Raw genomic sequence first — 22195 nt, 5'->3', positions numbered from 1 at the left:
GCACCCACATGGTGGCTAACAACCATTTGTAACTCCAGTTCCAGGGGAACCCGACGCCCTCTTCTGACCTCCGCAGCATTGCATGACATGGGTGCACCTGTCTACATGTAGGCATACACATACACATAAAAGTTTTTTTATAACTATACAAGAATGTATACTCTATAATACAGACCTTGTATCCTACTTATGAAATCAACAGTTACAAGGCGGGAGATGGCTCATTGGTTGAGTACTGGCTGCTCTTGCACAGGACCTGGGTTCTGTTCCTAGCAGCCATGTGGTGGCTAACAACCACCCTTAATTCCAGTTCCAGGGGATCTGATACCCTCTTCTGACCTCTGTGGGCATTGCACACTTATATACATTGCAAACACTCATATACATCAAATAAAAATAAAATATTTAAAAATGTTTCTAGAAGGCCCACTTTTGTAGCCACATGGCTTTATAATGGTATGTTTACCATCAGTTTCTTCTGGGCTGGCCAATTGTTCTCAGAAGTTTCCCCAGGAGAAAACATCTTCACAAAGGAACTCAGAACAGTATCAAAGGAGAAAACTGCCGTGAAGGATATGTGTCTTAAAACATCAAATGAAGCCAGGGATGGAGGTACATGTCTTTAATCTCAGCATTTGGGAGGCAGAGGCAGGTGTATCCTTGTGAGATCAAGGCTAGTCTGGTCTACGTAGTGAGTTTCAGTCCAGTTAACAAAACTTTTAAATGAAAGCAGGCAGGTGGTACCCCCAATCCTAGCCCTGGGAAGGAAGAGGAAGGAGGATCAGGAGTTCAAGGCCAACCTGGCCTACATGAGACTGGTCTGAGGGGAAAAAAATAAAGGAAAAAGTGATTGTTAACTTTCCCCCAAAATTGCTTTTAGAAAAGGCTTTTGGGGCTGGAGACATGCTGAGCCATTAAGAACACTGGTTGTTCTTGCAGAAGACCCATGTTCGAATGCCAGCACCTACATGGCAGCTGACAAATGTCAGTAACTCCAGTCCCAGGGGATCCAATAGCCTCTTCTGACCTCCGCAGGCATTGCACGACACGGGTGCACTTACCTACATGCAGACAATACACACATACACATAAAATAAAAATAAATTTAAAAAAAAAAAAAGAAAATGCTTTTTGAGGGGAAAGGGGACTGAAGAGATGGTTCAGCAGATAAAGGCACTTACAGCCAAGCCTGATGACCTGGAGTTGATTCCCAGGGTCCACATGGTGGACTGAGAGAATGAACTCCCACAAAATGTCCTCTGACCTCCACAGATGAGCTGTGGCACCCACCACCACACACAAAATAAATACATGTGATTTTAAGAGATTTGAGGGGGTGTGATGGCACACACCTTTAATCTGAGCACTCAGGAGGCAGACAGTGGATCTCTGTAAATTCAAGTCCATACGGGTCTACATAGTGAGTTCCAGGCCAGAGAGGGCTGTACAGTGAGATCTTGTCTCTAAATAAATTAGATTTGAAAATGCATTGTTCAAGGAGACCGCTGGTTGACATTGGGATGTCTTTCTCAGTAGTTTCTCTGCCTGTTTGGAGACAGGGTGTCTTACTGAACACCAATTCTGCTAGGCTGGCTGGCCAGGGAGCCCCATCCTCACCCCCACATCCTCCTGTTGCTGTCCCCCCACTGCTGCAGCTATAGACACAGCCATGCTGAATTTTTAAGTGGGTGCTGGGGATCCAAACTCAGGTCCTCCTGCTTGTACAGTAAGCACTTTACTCACGAAGCCATGTCTTTAAAAAAAAAACACAACTAGGGACAGGAGACAGCCTCATGTTAGTGCAGGCTGATCTCAAACATGATATATAGTTGAGGATGACCTTAAATTCCTGATCCACTTGCCACTACTTTCCAAGTGCTGGCATTTCAGGCATTCACTACAATACCTGGTCCAATTTTCTTAATTTAGCATTTGATTCAAAGAGGGGAATTCTGTACTTTTTCTTGGCAATTGGTTGCATGTTGGTAAACTTGCAGTTTAGGAAACTGCTAGTGTCATGGGAAGTTCCAAAGTTCCATCCCAAAGGAGTAAGCTTATTTAAAAATATAAATAAAAATAGAAAAGGGGGACTTGACAAGCAAATAGTTCCCATGGGCCAGCAAGATGACTCATCAGATAAAGGTGCTTGCCACCAAGCTGAGGATCAGAGTTCAATCCCCAGGACCTATAGAAGAAAAATCAATTCCCAAAGGTTTCCCTTTAACTTCCACACATGTACAAACTTATAAAAGAAAAAAAATTTTAAAGAGTTTTCATTTGCTGGGTGTAGTGGCACACACTTTTAATCCCAGTACTCTGAAGGCAGAGGCAGGCAGATCTCTGTGAGATGGCAGCCAGCCCGGTCTACATAGTGAGCTCCAGGCCAGTCTGGGCTATAGGGAGTCCTTGTCTCAAAAAATGAAAACATAAACAAGAGTTCTCATTTTAAAACATTCAAGCACAGAGCTGGAGAGATGGCTCAGCGGTTAAGAACACTGGGTGTTCTTGCAGAAGACCCGGGTTCATATCCCACCACCCACATGGCAGCTAACAACTGTAACTCCAGTCCCAGGGGATCCGACAGCCTCTTCTGTCCTCCGTGTGCATTGCATGACATGGGTGTACTTACCTACATACAGGCAATACACACATACACATAAAAATATTTTTTTTAAAAAACATTTAAACACCATCATCTTATTTCATAATCCATCAGTGACATGACATGTTCCATTTGGGCTGGAGAGATGGGCTCAGCAGTTAAGAGCACTGGCTGCTCTTGCAGAGGACCAGGGTTCAATTTTCAGCCCCCACATGGCAGCTGCCAACCACCTGTAACTCCAGTTCCAGGGATTTGATGCCCTCTTCTGACCTCCATGGACATTGCACAACACAGATGCACATACATGCAGGCAATACACTCACACACATAAAATGAAAATATTGTTTTAAAAAACCGAAAAACCAAAGACAAAAGAGTTCCATTCACCAGGGCTTTGTTCAGTCAAGACAGCAGTCACTGGAATGGGCTAATATGTGTGTACACATATACAGGGTCTCACTGTGTAGCTTTGATTAGCCTCAAACTCATATAGCTGGACTTTGTATTTGCAACAGTCCTATCTTTGCCTCTGAATGCTGAGGTGACAGGTGTGATCCACCACATCCAGCTTTTTTAGTGTTTTGAGATAGTCACATTACACAGCCCAGGCTGGCCTTAATCTCGACTCCACTGCCTCTGTCTCCCAAGTGCTAGGATTACAAGAGTGTCACCAAACTCGACCAGACATCTGTTTTGCAAGGACAGTCTCAGGTGTCACTTTCCACCTTTTTTTCAGCCAGGGTCTCTCACTGGCCTAGAGCTTGCTCACTAGGCTAGGCTCATTGGCCATTAAGCTGCAGGGATCTGACCGTCTCTGCCTCCTGTGCTGGGATTACAAACAACTATTCTGGACTGTTTTATGTGCATGATGGGAATCCAATTGTAGCTAAAATTCCTTCCAGGAGGCACAAATGATGTCTGGCTCCCTCCTCCCTTGGTCCCTATGACAAACTGAGGTTCAATTTCACTGAACTACAGTCTGGGAAACAGAGTGAGTTTATTGGGCTTAGTTACACAGCAATGGGTGAGAGTCTACTTACAGGAGTATGGGTGCACTGCAAAGTCTCCATCCAGGCATAGATTGTGACTTCCCCACCACGGTTAAGAGAGAACCTCCCTACTGCCCCCCCCCCTTATATACCCTTCGTCCCTCCCTCTCACGCAGCTAGGGCCAACTGGTTGGTTGAGGGGTGTGGCTGACTTTCCCTGTCCCTCCTTTCTTGCAGAGGATTAACATTCAATAAGTTTGCAATGATCCTAGGCAAGAGGGTACAACCAAGCTTGCAAAGAAGGCATCTACCCATATTGCAGACTGGAGAACAGTCCTATCCAGTATCAACTCAGATCCTCATGCTTGCCTGGCAAGCACTTTACTGAGCTATTATATTCCTAGTCCTTGCTTTGTTTTTTTGAGACAGTCTTACTATGTAACCCAAGTTGGCTTAGAACTCAATTCATAGTCCACACTGTATCTGAATTCATGAATTGCAAACTGGCCTCGAATTCATGTTGAGCCTCATGCCTTAGCCTCCTGAGTTGCTAGGATTATAGGCATGTGCCACCATGCCTAATATAAAATACTATTTTATTCTCTTTGGGGAGGAGAGCAGAGGAGAGGGAGGAGACAGGAGAGATGAGAGAGAAAAGGGGAGAGGAGGAGGGGGAGAAAAATCCAATCCAGCTTTATTCTTTTTTTTCTAAGACAGGATCTCACTATGTAGACCAGGCTGGCCTCAAACTCACAGAGATCTACCTGCCTCTACCTCCAGAGTGCTGAGATTAAAGGCACGTATTACCATGCCTGACCTAAGATTTATTATTATTATTATTATTATTGGTCTTTTTTGAGACAGGGTCTCCCTGTAGCCCTAGCTGTCCTGGAACTCACTATGTAGACCTGGCTAGCCTTGAACTCAGAGATCCACCTGCCTCTGCCTCCCGAGTGCTGGGATTAAAGGCATGCGCCACCATGCCCAGCTATTTTTAATTATGTGTATGCCTGTGTCTGTGTGTGGATATATGTACACATATGAATGAATGCAGGTACCCTCAGAGGCCAAAAGGGGGCATCAGATCTCCTGGAGCTAGAGTTACAGGTGGTTGTGAGCTGCCCAACATAGGTAGTGGGAACTGAACCTGGGTCATCTGCAAGAACAGGCAGGCCTCTTCACTGCTGACCCATCTCTCCAGCCCCTATGTTTGCTCTTTCCAAGTCTGTTCCTAGTGTTCTACATCAGCAACCTGCTTCACCTGGTGCTAAACAGTGTTTCCCTATCAGGAAGATGACAGTGTAATGTAAACACAAAGAGAAAAGAGCACACACATAAAAGAAGACATTTATTATGCTAAAGAACAGATTTTTCATTTTCCCAAAACACTAAAATAGCCCAGGGCATAGTAATTAGCACATAGTATAAACAATATATGCAGTTATCACCCCCCACTCCTAAATGACCTTTATTAAAGTTAGCAACAAATCACAAAAGGAGAGTAACTTCAGAAAAAACCTAATGCAAAGGTGTCCTGGGACCTGGCAACTTTGATAAGGGAAGTACTTGATTTGTTTCTCTATCCTAAGTTTCAGAAGAGAGTCTCTGGCTCCTTTGCAACTTTAACAGTAACACTTCTGGACTCCTAGTTTGAGGTCATCCTACATTTAATATTGCAACTTCACCAAAGTGCCTCCACTCAAATCTTGTTTCAAGAGGAAATAGAGGGATGTGTGAGAAAGGACATTTTTGCCGCAGGTCAAAATTCTTTTATAAAATGCAGACACAGTAACAGCTCACCATGAACCAAGCAAAGCTTAGTAGAAGTGGAGCAGGTAGACTACAGATGCTTACCTCCATCAGGCAAGCAGAGAGAAGCTGAGGATGGATGGCGTCTGGGAAGGGTAGCCCTTTAGAACGGGTGTCCTGAATATAGGAAGAACTCTGTGTTAAATCATTAAGTGCTCAGCTCCAACCATCTCCTGAACGGGTTTTCCAATTCTGAGTCTTTCCAGCACAAGTTAAATAAAAATATGCTGAAAATTTTCCGTCTGCATCAACCAGTGAGGTTTGTCCAGCCACACAAATCAGAGTGGGGATTGAATGCTGCAGCGTACGCCAGACTTAATGCAAAAGAAATCAGTGTAAGTCAACTTTTAAAATTAATCTGTTTATTGTTCTGCTTGTACCTTAACTATGGTGTAGGAGATTTGCCAATCTGGAAGGCTGTTGAATCAGTGACCCCAGATCATCTGCAGACCATAAGAAGTACTTTCAATGCTTGCAACAGTTTTCTTGTATCCTATTGTTTGCTCTGAAAACATGGGCTTTAAATGCTCAACAGATATACATCTTGTCTCGTCTTTGGGGAGAACTTCATGATGGACATCTGGCATCTGGAACAGCTCATAACAGGGACAAGACAGTTCGGACTCAGCACCTCGCTCACTGGGGAAAGCATTTGGTGGTTCGCCCTTCAAGAATCCCATTTCCCATGGTTCTGGCTGGCCTGGCCATCCCAACACCCAAGGCTCTCCTTTGGGGCACTGTCCTCTGTGGTTGTCTGTGGCTCTGGGCCCTCTTCCCAGCCCATCACTCCCTAGAGCTTTCCCGATGCCACCAGACACCTCAGCCAGACATTCTTTTGCAGGAGCAGAAGACAGACCCCAGGCCTTGCTTAGCACAGATGCCAGAGCCAAATCTCTTCCCATTGATTCCTTTGGATATGGAAGCTCTTTGTGGCCACTGTGAAGCTCAAGGTCAGCCTGGCTCAGATCACGTTTCATTTCCAAGGATGCTGCTGTGTCCTGTGACTTTCCATCTACACGCACTTCAGGCTGATCCTTCCAGGAAGGCACATCTGCTAGGCCAGGGCTCCCCTTCTGGGTTCTTTTCTTAAGGCCACGTGATAGTTTGTCCAGGTCACCTTGTTGTGACCTATTCATATTTGCCAGGCAGGTGCCCAGGATCCCTCTTCCATCCCTTATGCTTTGCATCCTTGGATGGGGTGACCTGGGGTGACACCTGTCAGTCAAGGGGTGGTCTTCAGTGGATCTCAATATGAACCTGGAAAAGATCATCAAATTAAAATTCTGGGATGAACACGGAGGGTCGTTAGAGCATCTACACACACAAACCAACACCACACACTTGTCTTTATAACAGACGCTGGTTCTGAAGAGCCCTACACACTGTGAAGAGAGCAGGACGCCAATCTGCATGGTAAAGAGATTATAATAACAATAAGAACAAAAACAATACTACATACTCCATTATCTTCTAGAAGTACTCAAAGATCAGAAAGCAGGCTGGGGCCGTAGCTCAGTGGCAGACACTTGCCTAGTTCAAGGCCTTGCGTTCCACCCCCAGCACTGTGAAGGAAGAAAGGGTCCCCAGCACTGGGGAAAATGAGGCAGGCAGATTTTTATGACTTTGAGGTCAGCCTGGTCTACATCTCAAGTCCAAGGCCAGCCAGAGCTAAATAATGAGACCTTATCTCAAAATAAAATAAAGGGGGGAGGGGTGGGCTGGAGAGAGAACTCAGCAGTTAAGAACACATTGCTCTTGCAAAGGATCTGAGTTTGGTTCCTCGCACCCACACTGGGTGGCTTACAACTGCCTGTGACTCCAGCTCCAGTGGATCCAAGGCCCTCTTCTGGCCTCCATGGACACTAGGCACACATGTGGTGCATATATGTACATGCAGGCAATACTCATACACACACAAACCAACACCACACACTTGTCTTTATAACAGACACTGGTTCTGAAGCGTCTTTTCATAAAATAAAAATAAATATCTATAAAAACTTTTTTTTTTCTTCAAAAGTCTTACTATGTATCCCTGGCTGGCATGGAACTTACTATGTAGACCAGGATGGCCTCAAACTCAGAGATGCACCTGTCTCTGCTTCCTGAGTTCTGGTCTAACAAACATGCACCACCATTCCTGGCTAAACAAAACTTTAAAAAAAGAAAAAAATGTCACTGTAGAAAGAAACAGCAGTCTTGATGGCTAAGGCAGAAATAAGGACAGCTGAGGAGTGGGGCCACAGAGCTGAACAGGGGCACTGACCCGTCATAGGCCAGCCTGGGATGCATAGCAAATTCCAGAGTAGCCTGGGCTACATACTAAAGCTGGATATAGGAGGATCAGTATTTCAAAGTTTTCCTTGGCTACACAGGGAGTCTGAGGCCAGTCTGGACTACATAAGACCCTGACTTAAACAAACATGTACAAATATACAATTAATCTTCTTGGCCCCAGGTCTCCTCATCCCGCATCTCCCATGTTTAGTTATGACGAGCAAACTTGTCCAGCAAAACACAAAACATCTTAGTGAAAAAAGTTTATGTCCAAGTTCAAAGGAAAATACAATGCAGTACTAGATGCAGTACTGGGAATCAATTCCTGAACCCTTACCCCTTCTCTTCCTGCTAAAGGGCTGAAAATGGAACCACAGGGGTCAAGTTGCCCAGGCACATCCAGGAGTCCCAGGGCAGCAGCATCTTCCACACAAACCCTTGCCTGTCTGTGGCGGCCAACCCACTTAATGACAATAGACCTGACCTAGTTAGGCAGCTGCTGCCCTGCTAGATGCCTGTCTTCTTACCTTCCCTAACTCAGGCTATTTATTAATGGCCTTGGGTGCCTGACAGCCCAGACTACCACCGTTTTGTAACCTTAAAATATCCTGGCCCTGATACTTTCCAAAGCAAACTGTCAAGGCTAGTCCTAAAGGGGACAAGGAAGACAGTGAACAGGGCAAGGGGGTCTTGAGCGGGATCCTGTGTGCTGATCAGGCTTGATGATGGACCCTGGCTCTCAGAGGACCCTAGCTCTGCCTGCCTGCAGGTGTGAGTGTTGCTAAGTGGACCACAGGGAAGATACAGCACTGAATTCCTGATACTGATCAGGCAAGCATCGGAGTCACAACTGTCCTTACAAAGCCAGCTCTGCCTACCTACAGCCACTACCTTGTCTCCTGGTCACCTGGCTGCTCAGGTGAACATTCAAGGAGAAGCCACGGCAGCTCTGGGGGGCCTGGACCACTTGGTACCCTCAGGAAAAGCCATATGTCCTCCTGGCATGCCTTGGGCTAAGCATGGGGGCGCTCTACACTACTTCTGTAATTTATCATTTTCTTTCCTTTGTGGGGGACAGGGTCTCAGGTAGCCAGGCTGATCTTGAACTTGTAACAAAGCGGAGAATGACCTTGAACTCCTGATCCTCCTGCCTCCATGTCTTGAGTGCTAGGATTACAGGTGGGCATCCCCATGCTTGTTGCATGGTAGGCAAGTACTCTACCAACCCAGATACATCCCCAGCTCTCACATCTTTATCCACTCACCTATCCACAGACATGAGTTGTTTCTACCTTTGGGCTATTTTAAATAATGCTGCAATCAACACCTGAGAACAAACAATTGAATCCCCATTTTCAAACCATAGGGCAGATACCCAGAAGCACAATTGCTAAATCAGGAGCTAACTCTATGATCAACCCTTTTTTTTTGAGAGAGTCTCCCTGTAGCTCCAGCTAGAACTATGTAGACCAGGCTGGCCTTGAACTCACAGAGATCTGCCTGCCTCTGCCTCCCGAGTGCTGGGATTAAAGGCGTGCGCCACCACGCCCAGCCTGATCAACTTTTTTTAAGATTTATTTTTATTATTTTATTTCTATATGTATGCATGTGCGTGTAGTGCCAATAAAGGCCAGAAGAGGGCATCAGATACCCTGGAGCTGGAATTAGGCAGTTGTGAGCCACCCAACGAATGCTGGGAACTGGACTCAGGTCCTCTGAAAGAGCAACAAGCACTCTTAAGCACTGAGCCATCTTTCCAGCCCCCTGTTAAACTTTTTAAAGAACTGCCAGCTTCTTGTGACAGCTCTGCCTACCATCTTACATTCCCACCAGCAAAACGGTAAGGACTGAAGATGTACATCTTGAGCAACAATTTACATCTTCACCAACATCTTTTACTGTTCCCTATCCCTAAACAACAGGTGTGAAGTGGCCTCTCACTGTGAGAGTCATCTGCTTTCTTTTAATGTTAAGCATCTTTTCATGGACTTATTGGCCATCTTAGATACATCTTATTCAAGCCCTCTACCAATGATTGGAGTTCTTTCTATATTCAGGGTATTAACCCTCTACCAAACTACAATTTGCAAACAAATGCTTTGCTTCCATTCTGTGGGTAATCTTTCATCCTTACTTTGTTGATGGTAGGGATGGACTCAGGGACTCACTCATGCTAAGCTGTCACTCTACCACTGAGCTTCACACCCAGTCCCTCCAAATTCATTCTTTTGCATATTTAAGTAATTAATTTTTATTCCTGTTGGACCTTAAAAAACTATGAGGTGAAGAAATTAGTTCTTCCTTTCCCACGTACCAACAAGCTAAGGATAGAACCCAGGGCCTCGCCACACTAAACACAGCCCCAGCAATAGATTTGAGTGTTTTTTCTCTTCACTTTGGTATCTTTTTTTAAACTTTATTTTATGGGTATGAGTGTATTGCTTGCATGTTGGTAAGTGCACCCGTCGTGCAATGCTTGCGGAGAACAGAAGAGGCTGTTGGGTCCCCTAGAACTGGAATTATGGACAGTTGTTAGCTGCCATGTGAGTGCTGGAATTCACACTGGTCTTCTGCAAGAATAGTCAGTGTTCTTAACCACTGAGCCATCTCTCCAGCCCCCATTTTGTTATCTTTTAACATTATATAAACAAAATGAATTCATACACTTTAAACTTTTTAAATCTTTGTGTCTATGTGACAGAAGACAACCTCTACTGTTAGTCATCACCTTCCACCTAGTTTGAGACAGAGTGTTTTACTGTTTGTTGCCGTGTATGCTAGGGTATCTGACGGCGAGCTTCTATGGATTCTGTCTCTCACTGTAGGAACTCTGGGATTCCAGAATCACACTATCAAGTCCAGCTTTTACGTGGGCTCTGAGGATTCAAACTCAGGCCTCACACATTTTTGGCAAGCACTTTTACCTAGTAAGCCACCTCTCCAGTCCCAAATTCATATACTTTAATATTTGCCTGGACCATTAGATGATTATTTGTAGAACTCTTAGAAATGTGTCAAGGAGGCTGGCTGCGGTGGCACAATCTTGTAATTCCAATATTCAGGAGGCTGAGGCAGAAGGATCTTGAGTTCCAGGTGGCCTGGGCTAAAAAATAAGTTCTAAGTCTGCCTAAGGAGACTATTTCAAAACAACTATAGAAAACAAAAGAGTCAAGAATACATGTGGGAGGCTGAAGAGATGATTCAGTGGTTAAGAACACTTGCTGCTCTTTCAGAGAACCCAAGTTCGGTTCCCAGCAACCATACTGGGTAGCTCGTAATCACTGTAACTCCAGCTCCAGGGAATCTCTTGGCCTCTGTAGGCACCTGCACACACACACACACAGGCACACACACAATAAATAAATCATTTTTAAAAAGAAATGGTGTTGGGGCTGGAGAGATGGTTTATCTTAAGAGCATTACTGCTTTTGCAGAGGGCCCAGGCTCAATTCCCGCACCCACATGATGGCTAACAACCATCCCTAACTCCAGTTCCAGGGGATCCAACATTCTCCTACGACCTCTGCAGGCATTGTATGACACAGATGCACTTACATACATGCAGGCAATACACTCATACATATAAAATAAAAAATATTTTTTAAAAGAATACAGGTGGTGGGGCTGGAGAGATGGCTCAGCAGTTAAAAATACTGGTTGTCGCCAGGCGTGGTGGCGCACGCCTTTAATCCCAGCACTCGGGAGGCAGAGGCAGGCAGATCTCTGTGCGTTTGAGGCCAGCCTGATCTATATAGTGAGTTCCAGGCCAGCTGGGGCTACAGGGAGACCCTGTCTCAAAAGACCAAAAAAATAAATAGTGGTTGTTCTTACAGAAGACCCAAGTTCAAATCCCAGCACCCACATGGCAGCTAACAACTGTCCATAATTCTAGTCTAAGAGGATCCGACAGTCTCTTCTGACCTCTGAGGGCACTGCACGACACAGGTATACTTACCTACATGCAGGCAATACATGCATACACATAAAATAAAAATAATAAAATTTAAAAAAAAAAGAATAGAGGCGTCTGGCCAGTGAGATAGTTCGGTGGGTAAAGGTGCTTACCACCAAGTCTGACAATCTGAGTTTACGTATGTGAGAGTATAGGAGTACACAGGGAGGGTCACAAGACAATTTCTACTATTGGTCACCACCTTCCACCTATTTGGGGATGGGGTGTCTTATTATTTGTTGCTGTGTATGCCAGGACCCATATGGTGCAAAGAACTGATTCTTGAAAGTTTTCTTTTTGAAAGTTGTCCTCACACATGCATGCGTGTGTTCGCACAGACACACACACACACACACACACACACACAGAGATGGACAGATAAATGTTTTTTAAAATCTTGAAAAAAATACAGGTATTCATGATCTTACACTTTCAAATTTTATGTAGGCTTAAATTTTTCAACAAACCAAAAAAAAAAAAAAAAAAAGAAAGCAAGATAAAGGGATTGGAGAGATGGCTCAATAGTTAAGAACATTGGCTGCTCTTGCAGAGTGCTGGTTCCCCTCAGTGTTCTTTAAGGAGCATGATATAAACCAAAATAAAACTCACTTCAACCTACAACTGATGCTGAAATCTTCATTTTTGAAAACTGTTCAGCCATAAGGAAGATCATTTCAGTCAGTCAAAGCCTGAGTCCTTCCCTACACTCCTGCCCAACACCATGGGAAGCCAGGCATGATGATGTCCACAAGGCCAGTTCTGGCTACATAGTGAGATGGAGGCCAGCCTGGGCTACATGAAACACCGTCTTAGAAACCAAAAACGAATTGGCTCAGTAAAGCACTTGCTGTGCAAGTATGAGGACCTGAGTTTTGACCCACAGGACCCAGGTAAAGCCGGACACAGTAGCGCATGTCTGTAACCCCAATGCTCCCATGGTGAGATGGGAGGCAAAGATTCCCTGAAAGTTCACAAGCCAGCTAGCCAGGTGTACACAACAGCAAGTAAGAGGCCCTGTCTCAAACAAGGTGGAAGATGAGGGCCAACAGCAAGTTGTCCTCTTACCTCCACAAGCATGCTGTGGCACTTATGTGCCTGCACACACACTTTCTGTGAGCTGTTCCTAAGCCCTCTCTGAACAAATCTTCCACCACTTTCTTCCTGGCTCACTGCTCTGGCCCCCAGCCTCCTTCTGTTCTCTGATCTTATCGGGCTTGCCCCAGGTGTGGGCTTTGGTCACAGTTGTACCCTCTGTTCACACTGTGCTCCTCCAACCCAGACATCAAAGTGGCAACAGCCCTCACCTTCTCAACAATGTCCTCTCGTCTGATTTATTTAGAATGTCAGTCAGTTCCCCTCCCTCTCTTGGAATACAACAAGGAGTTTCAAGAGATGGAAAAACTCTGGAAATGAGTGGTATGACAATTGCCCAATGTGAAATGTATTACTATCCCTGAATTATGCACTTAATGATAAACTTTTTTATGTTTATAAGTATTTTGCTTGAATGGATGTTAAGTACACCACATGCATGCAATGCCCACGGTGGCCGGAAGACATTAGATCCCTTGGAACTGGAGTTACAGACAGTTAACTGCCACGTGGGTGCTGGGAACTAAACCCAGGTCCTTTGCAAGAGCAGCCAGTGCTCTTAATCCTGAGTCACGTCTCCAGCCCCAACTTTTAAAAATATTTTATTATTTTTATGTGTGTGAATGTATTACCTGTGTGTAGACAGGTGTTGTACAGTGCCCACAGAGGTCAGAAAAGGGCATCGGATTCCCTGGAACTGAAGTTACGGACGGTTGTTAGCTGTTGTGTGGGTGCTAGGAATCCAATCCAGGTCTTCTGCATGGGCCAGTGCTCAACCATTGAGCCATCTCTCCAGCCCAACTCTTTTTTTGAGACAAGTTTTCATGTGACCCAGACTGGCTTCAAACTCACTCTGCAGCAGATGATGACCTTGAACTCCTGATCTTCCTGCCTACGCCTCCCAAGAGATGGGATCACAGGTGTGTGCCACTACACCCAGCTTGCATAATAAATTATGTTATGAATTTTCTTAAAATACAAACTTAGGGGCTAGAGAGATGGCTCGGCAGTTAAGAGCACTGGCTACTCTTGCAGAGGACCTGGGTTCAATTCTCAGCACCCACATGGCAACTAATAACTTCGTAACTCCAGTTCCAGGGGATCCAACACCCTCTTCTGAACTCCAAGGGCACTGCATGACACAGTGCACTTATATGCATACAGGCAATACACTCATACACATAAAATAAAAAATAATAAATAAAATAATTTTAAAAAATAAAATACAAACTTCAGGGAGGGATTTGAGGTAGGATCTCATTATATGGTGGCCCTGGTGGGCCTGGAACATGCTATATAGCCCTGGCTGGCCTCAAATTCACAGTAATCCTCCTCTCAGCCTCCTAAGTGCTGGGATTACAGGTGTGCACCACAATGCCTAGTAAAACAACAACTTATTAAATAAGAGGAACAGGGGATAAGGAGCACTGAAAGGAATGAAGCTCTGGATTTAGGAAGTGGTTCAGATAGCTCAGTGGGAAATGGCACTTTCTGCCATGCCTGACTACTTGAGTTTGATCCCCAGGGCCTATATGGTAGAAGAGCAAAGATGCCTGCAAGTTATCCTCTGACCTCCAAACATGTACCATGACAATTATGTGCCCACACACATATACATAATAAATAAATAAATATTTTTTAAAAAATTAGAGCTAGGGACTAGGGATATAGCTCAGTGGTAGAGCTCTTGCCTAGCATGCATAAGGCCATGGGTTCAATCCCCAACACTGGAGAAAAGGGAGATGGGAGTATAGAAGGCAACTGCTGACCATAGGCCAGAGAGGGAGTGAGTGGCTGCAGGTGACACAAGAACAGTGCTTGATTTTGTTAAAACTGTCACCCTTCACAGGATCTTTGATCCTTTTTAGGCCTTCTCTTTTGGTGGTTAGAAGAATCTAAGTGACCTGGGGCTAAGACACTTCATCCATCCTCACAGACCATATAACTCCAAAGTAGTAGCCATGGCTTGTTCAAGTCCAGAAGGTTTCCTCATACCTGATTTCATGATACCTGATTTTGATTTTTGTTTTGGGGGAAAACAAGGACTCATGTAGTCCAGGCTGGCTTTAAACTTCCAATCCTCTCATGTCTGCCTCCCAAGTGCTGGTATTATAGACATGTACTACCAAGCCCCACCCAGTTTTTAATCTTGCTTTTAATACATGTAGTAACTGATATAGATTCTCACTTAAAAAAAAATTTTTTATGTATACAAGTGTTTTGCCTGCAAATAACGTAAGTGTACCCATATAGTGCAATGTCCACAGAGGCCAGAAGGTGTTGGATCTCCCAGAACTGGAGTTATGGTTGGTTATTAGCCACCATGAGGGTACTGGGAACTGAATCCAGGTCCTGTGCAAGAGCAGACAGTGCTCCAGAGTCTCGATTTTTTACCACCTATATTCCTGTTCTGTGTATAGAAGTGGGATGCCAATGTCATCAGGCAGCTGAGGTCTGTTTATCAATAGTGCTTCTTTTTTTTTTCCTTTGGAAATGGGGATATTGTCATTATGTTGAGCAGGGTTACCACAAACTGGCTGACACAGCTCATCCGATAGAATGCTTGCTAACCAATCATGAGGGCCTCAGTTCCATCCTCTACTATACACAGAAAAAAGCTGAGTGTGGTAGTGTGTGCTTATAATCCACACTGGGGTGTCGGACCCAGGATGATTACGGAGACAAGAGGATCCCTAGGGCTCCCTGGCCAGCCAGCCTAGTCAAATGAGCAAGCTCCAGACCAATAAGACTCTGTCTCAAAAAAAGTGGATGGCACCTGAGGAAATGTCCATGTCTCATGCATACATGTGCATACACATGCATGTGCCCACACACATATGCATATACACATACACACACAACACTTCCTGGGCTCAAATGATCCTCCAACCTTAGCCTCCAAAGTACCTGGGATTACAGATGTATACCACCATGATTTGCCTGCAAATAGTACTTTAAAAAATGTTTTTAGCCAGGTGTGGTGGCCTAGCCCTTTAATCCCAGCTCTGGGGAAGGGAGGAAGAGGCAGGCAGATCTCTGAGTTCAAGGCCAGACTGGTCTACATAGCGGGCTCCAGCCAGCTGAGGTTACAGGGAGACCCTGTCTCAAAAAGACAAAAAAAAAAAATTTTTTTTTTGGTTACATTTATTTATTTGTGTGTTTGTGTGCATGTGCGAACATGTGTGGAAGCCAGAGGACAACCTGAAGGAGTCAGTTCTCTCCTTTCCCCATTTGAATTCTGAGGATCCAACTCGGGTTGCCAGACTTGGCAGCAAGTATCTTACTGGCTGAGCCATCCCACTAGCCAACAAATAGTCCTTTTAAATTATAACCCTTCTGAGTCTGAAAATCTCCTTTGCACCTATTTTCTCATTCAATCATCTTTCATGCTAAAGAAAACTAGCCTTCTTAAAATGCTTCACTGCTGGGCTAGGGATGTAGCTCTGTGGTAGAGTGATCACTTAGCATGCACAAAGCCCTGGGTTCTATGCTCAACACTTCCTGAGGACTGGGGGTGCCTCAATGCTCTACAAATTTAAACATGGGGGACTCTATTTAGAGTCTCATAGAGCTCAATACCTTCTAAACATAATTCCAGTCCCCCTGTAACAGTATACTGGAGGGGAAAAAAGACTGTGAGCTGGGGCAGTTCCCCTTAGTCAGATTCTAGTTCCTACTTCACTTCCCTTTACCCAAAGGTCAAAATGATTAAACCTTCAAACCAGGTTGAGTTAGTAGTTTTTCACAAATAAGCAAAATTCCTAAAACTTTCAGGGGAGCTTAAACCAGCAGATATAAAGATTACAATATGGCAAGGTATCTCAGTACCCATTCCCACTTGCCCCAGGATATGAAAAGGCTGCACGATTCATTTAGTCAGTCAAAGATCAAGCATAAAACCCTTACAGGGTTCTTAGAAAGTCCTTCAGTGGGGACTGGAGGGATGATGGCTCAGTGGTTAAGAGCACTGGCTGCTCTTGCAGAGGACTGGGGTTCAGTTCCTAGCACCCACATGGTGGCTAACAACTGTCCTTAACTCCAGTTCCAGGGTTCTGATGCCTTCTTCTAGCCTTGACAGGCATTGCACGTATGTGGTGCACTTACATACATGAAGGCAAAACACTTATACACATACAATAAAAAATAAATTTAAAAAAATGTTTTAAATGAAAGCAAGCCCTTCAGTGGCCAGGGTGGCACAGGCCTTTAGTTCCAGCACTCAGGGGGCAGGTAGACTTTTGAGTTTGAGGCCAGCCTGGTCTAACATGGTGAGACCCTGAGCATCTTACCCTCCACATGGGCCCACTTGACCCTGAATTAAGAGCCCATGCCTAGTTCCCCAGATTCTGGACAGCACCCGGACCATAACTTGATGTCCAGCCCACCAAGCCACTCACAATGGGTTGTTGGGACTGAAGCACCTGCACTCAATGACCACACCACTCTTTTTAGAGGCCTCATTTCCTCCTCCAGATGCACTTGCCTTCAATCATTACAGTGCATCTATGAAGTATGGATTTGAATCACCTTTCCAGAGATGATCTCAATGGCCTACAAACAGATGAGGGAACAAATGAGTCTTCAGCACTGCAATGAAGAAAGCTGGTGGGAGATCACAGAGACAGTGATCACAAAAGTCCTCCCTGGAAGATCTAAACTGTGAGAATGTCCCTGCCAAGGAAGCACGTTCAGGATGGAAAGAACTGCCTGTGCAAATGCCCAAGGTGCAAGCCAGGTGAGGGGTCAGGGGAAGCCGGACCCTCAGAGTATAAACATGGGAAGTGTATGCACCAGGGTGATGTTTAATGTTGACAGGACATGTGTGCTTAGATGTCTCTGGGGGCTAGAGAGATGGCTCAGCAGTTAAAAGCACATGCTGCTCTTGTAGAGGAACTGAGTTCAGTTCCCAGCACTGACCCAAGTGGTTCACAACCACCTCAAACTCCAGTTCCAGAGGATCTGACACCCTCTCCTGCCCTCCAAGGGAACCTGCATACATATGCACAGACACACAAAAATAAAAAATAAAAATATTGAGAGGACGTCTCTAACTGACTAGTAGAAAACAGACGGCAGATACACAAAAATCCAGGCTAGTGATTGGAGTCCCCTGGACTAGAGAAGTGAGCATAGAGAAGCAAATACTTCAGAAAATTTGTTTGGTTTTGGTTTGAGACAGGCTAGCCTTGAACTTGGTATGTAGCTGAGAATGACATGAATAACTCTAAGCTCTACCCTCCTGCCTCCACTTCCCAAATGCTAGGTATGCCACCATGTTGGGTTTATGGGGTGCTGGAGATTGAACCCAGGGCTTTATGCATGCTAGGCAAGCATTCTACCAGTTGAACTACATCTCCAAACTTTGTTTTGGGTTGGTTTATTTTGTTGTTTTGAGAATGGGTCTCACTATGAAGCCCTGGCTGACCTGGAACTTACCATGTAGATCAGGCTGGCCTCAAACTCACAGAGATCCACCTCCCTCTGCCTCTGTCTGCTAGGATTTAAGGTGTATGCCACCAAGCTTAGCCCTGACCCTTTTTTTTTAATTTAAAATATTTTATTTATTATTTTTATTGTATGTGTATGAGTATATTGCCTGCATGTGTATAACTACACCCATGTCATGCAATGCCCTTGGAGGTCAGAAGGTGTCAGATCCCCTGGAACTGGAGCTACAGATCGTTGTTAACCACAATGTGGGTGCTGGGAATTGAACCCCAGTCCTCTGCAAGAGCAACCAGTGCTCTTAACTGCTGAGCTATCTCTCCAGCCCTGTGGCCCATTTTTTTTTTTAACGGCACAAAACACGGCAATTTTCATCATAACATTATATTCAGTAAATAATCTTTTATAGTCCTCCTTGTAATTTTATAAATGATTATAACTCCTATGTAATGCTTCATGAGATTCCAAAGCGGGAACTTGAGGGTCAAGTATGGCCTGCAGACACTTTGGTTTTAACCCATTTCTTTTGGAAAACTCTTGAGTTAATATGGAATTTGAAAATCAGGATACCTGAATTCTCTGAGGTTACCACATCTGGCAGCAACACTGGGCCCCTGTTTCCACAGGCAGCTAATTAGCAAGAGCACAGGCTTTCTGGTTTATCTAGGTTCCCACATCCAGCACCCTTTACTCATTCGTGGCACCTACTATAAAGGTTTGACTTCTCAATTCTCACAGCCTGGTATCACTTAAAGATACCTCAAATCCTTATTCATGTCAGAGTATCTTGATTTAGAAGCATAGTATTTGCCTACCATGCAGCTCTGGGTTAGTCCACAGCAACATCTCACAAACCAGGGAAGGTGGTAGACACCTCTTCTTAAAAAAAAAAAAAAATTTAAAAAAAATCCTAGGCCGGACATGGTGGCATACATCCAGCACTTGGGAGGCAGAGGCAGGAGGATCTCTGTGAGTTCAAGGCCAGCCTGGTCTCTATAGTGAGTTCTAGGCCAGCTGGGGCTACAGGGAGATCCTGTCTCAAAAAAAAAAAAAAAAAAAAATCCTGATTTAAGCCTTAAAATTGGTTTTTCCCAACTCACTTTCTTCAAGTTTCATGTGGTCTGTAACTACCTGTGCCAAGGATCATTTACACACACCGAGCCAATTATTACACTCTGATTTGATTAAACCACAGAAAAACTAGGTATGACTGTTCAGAACTGGCTTGTTTTGAATCCTAGGGAACAATATATGTACTGTAAGGCTGGCTGGAGCTGGGTCTATAGCTCAGTAGTACAACACTTGCCCCAAAACTGCAAGGTCCTGGTTTCGTATCCAGCACAACAAAATATAGAGGAGATAGATAGATGATGGACAGATACATACATACACACGTACATACATAGATACATAGATAGATACATAGATACATAGATGACAGATACTGTCAGACTCTATGCTCTCCAGGGATGAGACAGAGTCCTTCCGTCCATCACGGCCTGCGACACTCCAAGGTGTGTAAACAGAATCCAAAGAAACTCACCATCTAACCTTCTTACTTTGAGACAGAACTCTCAAATCGACAAGTCCCCTTCTGCTAGAAAAAGGGGTGTTTGTAAATCAAGAGAAAGGGAAATGTCAATCACTGACAGCAAACTCAGCCTCCAGAGTGCTGATATCGGCGTGCTGTTATTCCACAGTTGTTTCGGGCCTCTGAAACCTTTGACCTCATTTTCTCTCATCTTCATCGCCATTTCTAACCCCTGGTCGGAATAAATCGAATACATTGGTCAAAATATCATGAACTTCCAATCGAGCTCAAGCTTCAAAGATAACATAAGAGCCCGCCGCCGCCGGACCTCTAACAATTTGACATTTTTAAGGACAAAACGTCCTCTTTGGGGACCTTCCTGTCATTTTTCTCGGGCCCCACCCCCCCTGATGTTGAGACCTGCCCTCTGAGCCCCGTCTGAGCACAGAGTGGAGTTGCAAGACAAAACAATGCACGATGCAGACCTGAGACAGCGCGCACCAGCATCCCGCCGGGCTAGATGTAAGTAGCGGAGGGCGCGGCTCACCTACCTGCAGACGCACGTTGAGCATCATGGAAGCCACGATGTAGAGGTAGGGGAAGTTAATACGCAACCGCCAAGCCAGGTCGAAGAAAATGAGCAGCGTGCGGGTCAGCCCCTTGCAGAAGACCCCATAGGAGCGGGCGGCGGCCGAGCGCGACAGCCGAACAGCCAGGCCCGACAGAGCCGCCGCCATATAGAGACCCGCGGCGCTCCACTGCCCGCCCGCCCGCCTTCTCGGCGCCGCGTCGCCCAGGGCCGCCGCCCCGGGCCGCTGGCCTGTGCTCAGCCGCTGTCAAGGAGCGAGCGGAACCGCGGCGAGGCCGGTAGGCGAGCGAGCGGGGGAGCCGAGTCTGTCCGCTCCTCTCGGGAAGCGGCCCCGAAAGCTGCCGCCTGCCTCCGGGTGCGCAGCCTGACGTCACAAAGGCGGCCCGCGCCTGCGCAGCCTGTAGGGCCCACCCCTGGATTCCGCCACGCCTCCAGCTTGCCTGGCAAAGTGAGGAGCGCATGCGTACACCAGCGGGGCCGCTGCGTTGCCGCAGTGCGCCCTCTATTGGTAATACTTAGTATAGTAACAGAGGAAAAGTCAGGGCGTGGTGGCACTGTAAAAATCCCAGGCCTAGGCAAGAGGATCATGAGTTCGAGACTGGTCTGAGCTACATAATGAGACCTCATCTCTAAAACAAAGAAGAGGTTGGAAAAATGGCTCAGCAGTTAAGAACGCTTGCTGCTCTTGCAGAAGAACAAAGTTCAGTTCCCAGCACCCATGTCAGGCAGCTCACAACCACCTGTAACTCCAGCTTCAGCAAATCTGATGCCCTATTCTAGCTTCTGCAGACGCCTTCAATCACGTGTACATACATGCACTCAAACACACAAACATACACATAAAATTAAAAATAAATTGTTATTATGTTAAAGCTGTAATGAAACGCTTCTTCTAAAAAACAAAATAAATAGCCAGGCATGGTGGTGCACGCCTTTAATCCCAGCACTTGGGAGGCAGAGGCAGGAGAATCCGAAGCCCACTAGCATCCTACTGCACATTCACCAAGCAACACGTTCTCTACAGAGAATCACTAAGCGCACCAGCCCTTCCGGTCCACCCTCCTTGCCCTCCCACTTTCCTAACTCCACAGCCAACCAGAGAGCAATGCGAAAGAAAAGAAGGGGTGGGGCTGGAGATGTAGCTCAAGAGTGGAGGGCCCTCCCAGCAAGTGAGAAACCCTAGATCCCACCCCCAACACCACGGAAACCAGGTGTGGTGGTGCAGCTCTTGGGAGATGGGAGTGGGAGGATCAGTTCAAGGTCATCCTTGGCTACACAGTGAGCTGGAGATCAGCCCAGGCTATGTGAGACCCTGTTAAATAAATAAATAAATAAATGAATAAATAACAAAACAAAACAAAAAATCTTTAAAAAATAGGGGGAGTTGTGGTAGCATGCCTTTAATCCCAGCACTTCGGAGTCAGATGCAGGTGGATTTCTGTGAGTTTGAGGCCAGTTTGGTCTACACAGCAAGTTCCAGTCCTGCCAGGGCTACATAGTGAAACTCTATCTCAAAAATAAAATGAAGTAAAGATAATCATAGTACTGACTAAAGCCCCTGAGATAAAAATATAGTTGACTTCCAATTATTCTAGTATTCTGGAATTTGAGGGGTTTGATAGTTTTTATTCCTTTGCTTTTCTAAGACAAGATCTTGCTTCCATCTTTTTCTTTTTTCATGTGTGTGGACACATGTATGCATGTACCAATGGAGACCTGAGGTTGATATCCAGAATCTTCCTCAATGACTCTTCCACCTTATTCTTTTGTTTGTTTGGGGGTTTTTGTTTGGTTGCTTGGTTGCTTGGTTTTGTTGTTGTTGTTGTCATTGTTGTTTTTGTTTTTTTTGAGACAGGGTCTCCCTGTAGCCCCAGCTGACCTAGAACTTGATATGTAGACCAGTTTTGTC

At 45.3% G+C, this 22195-nt stretch overlaps 1 protein-coding gene across 1 annotated transcript; it reads right to left on the bottom strand.

The window, feature by feature from the left end:
• Positions 1–4926: 4926 nt before the first annotated feature.
• Fam220a (family with sequence similarity 220 member A) lies at positions 4927–20636 on the bottom strand. The gene is made up of 3 exons (XM_029559131.1): positions 20249–20636; positions 19817–19929; positions 4927–6657 (listed from the first exon to the last, which is right to left on the bottom strand). Exons 1-3 carry the CDS (start codon positions 20432–20434, stop codon positions 5826–5828), a joined length of 1131 nt encoding a protein of 376 aa, XP_029414991.1. The 5' UTR covers positions 20435–20636; the 3' UTR covers positions 4927–5825.
• Positions 20637–22195: the final 1559 nt, after the last annotated feature.

This window comes from Nannospalax galili, unplaced genomic scaffold (genome assembly GCF_000622305.1).
Source record: "Nannospalax galili isolate Female #2095 unplaced genomic scaffold, S.galili_v1.0 scaffold809, whole genome shotgun sequence".
In the NCBI taxonomy this organism is placed as follows: Eukaryota; Metazoa; Chordata; class Mammalia; order Rodentia; family Spalacidae; genus Nannospalax; species Nannospalax galili.
The sequence above is the reverse complement of the archived record's forward strand: the minus strand, read 5'-3'. Positions and strand labels throughout refer to the sequence as shown.

Excerpts from the sequence above, each read along its gene's own strand:
- Fam220a (XM_029559131.1), bottom strand. The coding sequence starts at position 20,434 with ATGGCGGCGGCTCTGTCGGGCCTGGCTGTTCGGCTGTCGCGCTCGGCC. Across the intron at positions 19,930-20,248 it reads TGCTCAACGTGCGTCTGCAG|GGGTTAGAAATGGCGATGAA; the intron begins GTAGGTGAGCCG and ends TATTCCGACCAG. Across the intron at positions 6,658-19,816 it reads CTCTGGAGGCTGAGTTTGCT|GTTCATATTGAGATCCACTG; the intron begins GTCAGTGATTGA and ends GATCTTTTCCAG.